This window comes from Arachis ipaensis, chromosome B1, assembly GCF_059453495.1.
Source record: "Arachis ipaensis isolate K30076 ecotype BB chromosome B1, ASM5945349v1, whole genome shotgun sequence".
NCBI lineage: Eukaryota > Viridiplantae > Streptophyta > Magnoliopsida > Fabales > Fabaceae > Arachis > Arachis ipaensis.
In genome coordinates this window covers 38,987,320-38,994,378 of record NC_142436.1, presented here as the reverse complement: position 1 = coordinate 38,994,378, position 7,059 = coordinate 38,987,320, and the positions used below count along the sequence as shown (strand labels likewise).

Genomic DNA, 7,059 nt, shown 5'->3' with positions numbered 1-7,059 from the left:
TTGCCCTTGGAGCACAACATCAAAAAGTAAATGGAACCTTTTTTTTTGGGACTTGAATAGAACCTTTAAGATTCAGAGCTACACCTCTCATTGTCACAACTCACAAGAAACATATATCACGGGAATAGATCCTCTTGCGTGAAAGTTTTACGAAACTATATCGTGTTTTGGTCTTCGCTACTGATTATTAGATCTTTTTATCAATCTCATACTTATCCCCACTTTAATCATGTAAAATTTTCAATGAGAAGATCCAATCCGGGTGTATTACACTCTAAGCTTATGCAAGCCAACAAAACTAGTGCGATATTTAATAACATGTTATAGCTTACAATACCTTACAAAACAAAAAATGTTATAGCTTACAATGAAAGACTGAAAAAGAAAAAAAAGAGAAAGAAAGGAGGCATAATAATTCCAAACAATATGTTCATTTTATATTTATCCATCCTATTCAAAATAGCCACCATATATGTAACAGCAATTGTTCTAATTGATACTGTTTCCTTTTACAGCAATGAAGTACAAAGTTCTCAAGTATGTATAAATACATGACATGATCCTCAGAGGAAAACAACCAACATGGCTAGCAGCTTAAGATTCAGGATTCTGCAATGGGATAAACAGATCCAATTCGATTGCCGAGACGGTAGCACTTGATATTAACTGAATATGGACCCAGCTGAATGTGGTTGTCCTCCTCGCCCACATAGAAACAGAGGGTATACAGAGCAATTTCAAATTCAGGGCTCACTCCCACCAAAGTGCTTGATACAGATTTTAGAACATTATTCCATTCAAACTGAATTGTCAGAAGCTGTGTTTCTGAGTCTGGCTGTAAGTAACAATGGCAAAGAACATTAACGATGATGATAAGGTTAATTACTTACTGCTCAAAGTATAACTGTGCTTAACTAAAAACTTGGACAAAAGAACTAATAAAAACTGGTATGGAATAAAACAGAGCTATGATTATAATTTATAACTCAGTAGCTAATTCTTTTTTTCTTTCTTTTCATTATGAAAAAATTTCTTGAGGAATAATTTTCAATATGCATTGATTTCTAGCAATGCAGAAGTGAGAAGTGGAATGCCTGAAATAATAGTCATTTGAAAATAGAAGAAACAGATAATCACTCACAATTTCGCCACGTCTACGGGGAAAAATATAGCCTTGATAATCAACCCTCCCTTTTGCTTCTTCAAGGTAAAACTGCCAAGGATATGCTCAATAAATGAGATGTAATAATCACAAGAACAAGATACATGAAAATTTCAAACTAAAGAAACAAAATATACCATGAAAGCTGTGATCTATCTATTAGCAACAATATAAAAGGACAGCATGACACTACTGCAAAATTTCATTATCTTTCTCTTTGAAGCTACTCAACATGTTACAATATCACTAGGTTCGGTGAATAGATCAACAACAGAGGAACTGCCTAACAAATGCTATCAAAATGAGTGCTTAAAAGAACTCTGAATACTTCTGACATCCTAAGAAAATATACCATAAATTTGACATTAATTATATAAAGATCTTAAGAGGGAAGGGAAAAGAAAAAAGAGAACAAAAAAGAAAAGAGCATCACACCTGCAGCCAGTTATGAAAGCCAGAAACTTCACTGCTGTTCTTGATTTCTCCAACAAAAACATGTTCGAAAGCAGAGGAGGAACCAGACGTTCCCCCACGTGAATAAAGGTCAAACCACAAGCTGCTAATCATTCTTTTGAATTCTTGAAAGCTCCCTGATGCAATACCCTTGGACACAAGATACTTGTGCAGATATTTGATTGGTGCTGTTCTACTAATTTCTTCAATGAAAGAAGCTTGCTCTTGCCTCTCTTCAGACGTGACAACTTCCTTACTTCCTTGATTTGGGTTGTAGTTATCTAGAAGCGAAAGAAACCGGGCAAAAGTAGGCTTTCTGAATACATCATTGCTAACCCAAGTAAACAAGCAACCCTCTGCCATGTCTTCCTTTTGGTAAGCCTTCTTTCCTTCGCCACAGTCAATTTCATAATCCTTTCCCGGTACCAAACGATTTAAATCAAGGTCCCACAGTTTGTCACATGCTTTAGACAAATCATAAAGCTCATCGTTCGAAGGCTCCGCACGACCACCAACATCAATATCATTAGAGTATTCTTGCTCATCTGGTGGTAGTTTATAGTTGTTCCAATTATCCTTGGGAACCTAAATGAAGATGGTAAGATCTATTATTAAGATAGTGATGCAGCATACATGTTCAGGACTAATACATCATCACACACTTGCGACAAAGTTAACATGACGCAAACTCTTTTAAATTCATACAAATCACTCAAAGCGCATCTCTTTTGAGTTTTATTTCTGCTTGATGTATCAATTAAAGTTTAAAGACAAACCTTGTGTTGTTGCCGCCTTGAAGGTTTGCCAACAGTCTGCCATCCATCATTGTTCTCTTCATCAAACTGCAAAATATAAAATTGATTTCACCAATATAGTTAAATTTCATTTCGCCAACAGCATCAGCAAAAAAAAGGCCGATAACCAAGTTCCCTCAATATGTTTGATGTTCAGACTATCATGAAACCTGATTTTCAAATGTCCAGCCAATGGATCATTTATCATGTAAATAATCTCTTTTATTTTAAAAAGGAACTATTTCTTCTAACTCCTATCCTATAAAAATCTGAAATTGTAAGCAGAGAGAGCAGAAAAGTTTGGATCAAAGCAGTGCCATATGTAAATGGGCACACAATCAAGAGTACAAGAGCTTGGTTTTTGAATGTGATTCTGTTATCACAACTTTATTTTTCATAACATATATAACAAAGTGTAATCTCATTACAGAAACAAACTATATCTATCACACCCTATGGTAATAAATAACTAGAACAATCTTACTTGCTACGTGCATGATGAACATTGCAATCAACATGTATTATATATTTTAGGGCTAAACCACGCCATATTTCTCGATGTCAATAAGTACAGTTTTAAATTATAATCTCAAGAAAGACTCGAAGTTGCAATTTTCCATTTACTTCAAGCTAGCATCTTAACAATAATTTTGAAAAGGGGGGGGGGGGGGTTTATCAAAAAGAAAAAGGAAAAGGAAAAGAAAACATATATATTAACCTTCTTGTGTCTGTTGGAACTCTGAGATTCCCACTCTTCTTGCTTTGGACGATATTGCTCCTACAATATGATAACAGCAACACCATCAAAAGCAATACTAGATAACTGAGATCAACTCGGGGCTTATACAGGAGGACAATACTCATCCAACTCATTTATTTAACAATGAACATGAATTCACCCACCATTTGAGGCCTGTAGGAATCCCCATAACTATCATCGTGCCGCTGCTCCTCCTGCAACAATAACAAACTAATGAAGCAAAATTAAATTGTTCATATGTTGTTGGGGTTGAATTCAATGAAGCAAATGACAAGATTAATTGAACAAGTGGCAAAATGGGACCTTCTGTGGTCTGTTGGAAAGTCTAGAACCCTGTTGGCGCCACTCCTCCTGCTCATAACGAGGCCCCTCCTGAAAAAGTCTCCTATTACTCGCAATGATTTGGCATAGAATAGGTAGTAAAAATTGCGTTCACATCATTGAGGATAACTGAAATTCACTCATCTAGTATCTATTCGTCCGAGTTCCATGGATCATAGCAGACCTAAGTGTTATGTCTACGATTTACATAGATTTAAAGGTCTCATTTTTACAACATACAAGAATACTACCAGAATCATGGTGTATATTTCATAAAATCTCAGTGCGAATTACACTCATCATCCTTAAACCTCAAAATTTAATCTTTACATAGGTATTTAGTGTCACACTATACCATATGAAAATCTTAAATGTAATTTTACCCTGAATTTCAGAGTAGCACTAATTATTCATGTAATTCGAATAGAATCAAATTAAATTGCACAAAACCTAAATGTCTGTACTTTGGGGAATACCCGTTTGATTTTAGAGACGGAACAAAAATGTATTTGGATCTGAAGACAGGTACAATCACTAAAGACACTGATTATTATTTTCGTTGTCATCATTTATGTTCTGAATCTGATTCTAAAACCAAAGGGGAAATTGAAGTAACCTGTGAAGTCCAGTTGTGGTGTCTGGGAGGAGGATGATCTTGCGGATCCTGATCCTGATCTCCGGAGACGACTTCAGCCCAGGAGGATCTAGACCGTTCATCTCGGGAATCGCGGCGGTTGTTGCGGTCGTCATTGTCGTCGTCACCAAGGGCAGCATGGACCAACCCCTTGATCAAACCCTCCATAATCGTAGCCTATGTAATGTACTTTATGTTTCAGTTTAAGTTATCAGTGTTAATGAGGATTGAGGCTCAACTCAATTGCGTGAGAGAGAGAGAGAGAGAGAGAGAGAGAGAGTAGGTGTGAGTGGATATTGACAGAGCTTAAATGAGTTGGTTGAATAAAGACAATCATGTGGTGCTGATTTGGCGCTTTATATTCATGACCGTTGCCGACAGGATCAAGGTAATTCTCTATTCTGAATATCCATCCACGTAGAACGCAAAAAAGTGACTAATTAAATCTCGGACGTAGGTGGAAATTTTCACCTTCAATTATCACCGGTATTTCGGATTTCGGATTAGTGCCGCCAAAATGTCTAGACCATTAAAGATTTTAAATAAAATATATTTTTTAAGTTTTTTAATAATTATTAAATAATTTTTTTTAACTTTAATTATAAATTAATTTTATATATTTTATTTAATTATAAAAATTATTTTTTATTTTATAAATTATTATTTTATTATTCATCTATTATGTTTATTAATAATAAAAAACAAAAACAATAAAGAATTAGATCTTCGTAATAATTTTTTGGCAATTCTAATCGATTAAAAATTTATCTTTGATCCGTTACATCTCTCGAGCGTTGTAAAATAGTGTTTCATAGAGAATCAATCGATTGAATTAACAAAACAATCAATTGAATTTCAGGTTTCTCATAACTCAATCGATTGGATTGGACTTCAGGTTATCACAAAACAATCGATTGAAAGTTGCAAGGCAGGATAGTTTTCGCAAACATCAATCGATTGGTCATATTAACCAATCGATTGAACGATGACTAGAATGTGGGTTTTTTATAATTCAATCGATTGTTTATATTACTCAATCGATTGAAAGCTTCAAAGCAACTTGAGGTCGCACAATTCAATCGATTGGTTGTGTTACCCAATCGATTGAAGTTTGTACATGACTAATGGTATATTCCAATTCAATCGATTGGTATGAGAATTCAATCGATTGGAATGTAATGTAAATAAGTTTTTTTTTTGCATTCAATTGATTGGTAATGTAATCCAATCGATTGAATTTTGAAATGCGCTATATTCAACCTGGTAACCATGCGTATTCAGACTCTCTCCCCGTTTTAAAACATAACAACACCATTTCTACACCTCTCTTCTCTCTCTAAATCCAAAAAGCTTCTCTCTTCTTCTTCTCCAATCTCACCAACATCCACTCCAAACTACATACATATTATTAATCCTCATCCAAATCCTTACAAAATTCACTAAACCAATATCCCCAAAATGGCCAGAGTTAAGAATGCCAAAAGAGCTAGGATTGAGGGTGAAAGTTCTGCATCCGCCAGACTAGTTTCTTCATCCCATTACATGGCAAGGTGGCTGCCGTCTCCGAGGGCATTGAACAACTATGTGGAGAAGTTTGAGTCAAGGGCAATTGTTCCTCCCAGGTACATAACAGCCGAGTTTATTCATGATAGACATTATAATTTAGTCTGAAATGCTTTGCAAACATAGCACTTGACTGATTTTGTACAAACTAAGGATGATTATTATTCGCACTTGGTGAGGGCTGTTTATAGTACTTTAAATTATGTTGTTCCTGAAACTGATGAAGAGGGTGAGGAAGTAATGCCGCTGATTGAGTTTGATTTAGGGTCACGATATTATAGAGTTACTTTGGAACAATTAGCTGAACAATGGAATTTAGTTTATCATGGGGCAAAATTTACTGGAGGTATTGCGGCAGATGAGGAATGGGGTGAATATAATAGATTGGTTGGTTTGCAGAGTCTACAGTATGAGAATCCACGTATGGATGCTAGAGGTAATATAAGTTGCAGTGGGTTGGGTAATGAGCAGCGTATATTGATGTATTTGTTTTCATACATGTTGATTCCAAGAAAACATAATCATAGAATCTTGTTTAACGAAGATATTCTAGTGCTTTGGGCTATTGGTGACTGGAAAGGAGATAAACTAGCCTTATTTTATGGTTCATCATATGCTTGAAATGAAGAAAGAAAAATCAAGTGTTGGTTTAGGATATGCTTGCCAATGAAGCAAGATTTTCACCTAGCTTGGAATTGACTTGAGTGAAGAGAAAAGTATCGTCTTGAGTAATGTAGTCAAGATTGATGACAGCACTCTAAGATAGATGGGAAAAGATCTGGATGCCCAAGAACCTCAAATCCAAGGACAACCACAAGACCTGAAGGTGCAAGCACAATCCCAGGAACCCCACTACCATCGCCTCCTTCGCCAACAATGCGAGATTTGATGGATGAATTACGAAGCATAAGATTATATATGGAGGGACAATTTGCTGATATGAGGAGGCAAAATGAAGCTATCAATCATTAAGGAGAAGCTATTGATCTTCTATACACTAATCTAGGCATCACAAATCCAAGGGGCATCATCCCAAGCCCTGGACCATGAAGAAAATGTGTCGAAGAATGAAGAAAATCTGTTTCAGGGTCTTGAAATTTTTTCAGTTGTTCTTGAAATCAATTGATATGCATTCAAATTTGCTTACCAATCGATTGAAGAATGCTTACAATAAGGAGTTTGTATGCATTCAATCGATTTTACTGATTCAATCGATTGTTTTGTTAGTGAAGTATCCTCAATTATTGATTCAATCGATTGCTTTGTTAGTGCAATCGATTGAAGTATCCACAATTACTGATTCAATCGATTGTTTTGTTAATGAAATCGATTGAAGTATCGTCAATTATTATTTCAATCGATTGGTAAGTGC

The 7,059-nt window shown here is 35.5% G+C and overlaps 1 protein-coding gene across 1 annotated transcript; it reads right to left on the bottom strand.

Annotated features, from left to right (window-relative positions):
- Nucleotides 1-283: 283 nt before the first annotated feature.
- On the bottom strand, nt 284-4,603 carry LOC107628874 (uncharacterized). The gene is made up of 8 exons (XM_016331501.3): nt 4,107-4,603; nt 3,473-3,541; nt 3,313-3,363; nt 3,128-3,187; nt 2,392-2,457; nt 1,598-2,200; nt 1,142-1,213; nt 284-835 (listed from the first exon to the last, which is right to left on the bottom strand). The coding sequence occupies exons 1-8, from the start codon at nt 4,290-4,292 to the stop codon at nt 602-604; spliced, it is 1,341 nt and encodes a 446-aa protein (XP_016186987.1). The 5' UTR covers nt 4,293-4,603; the 3' UTR covers nt 284-601.
- Between the last annotated feature and the right edge of the window lie 2,456 nt (nt 4,604-7,059).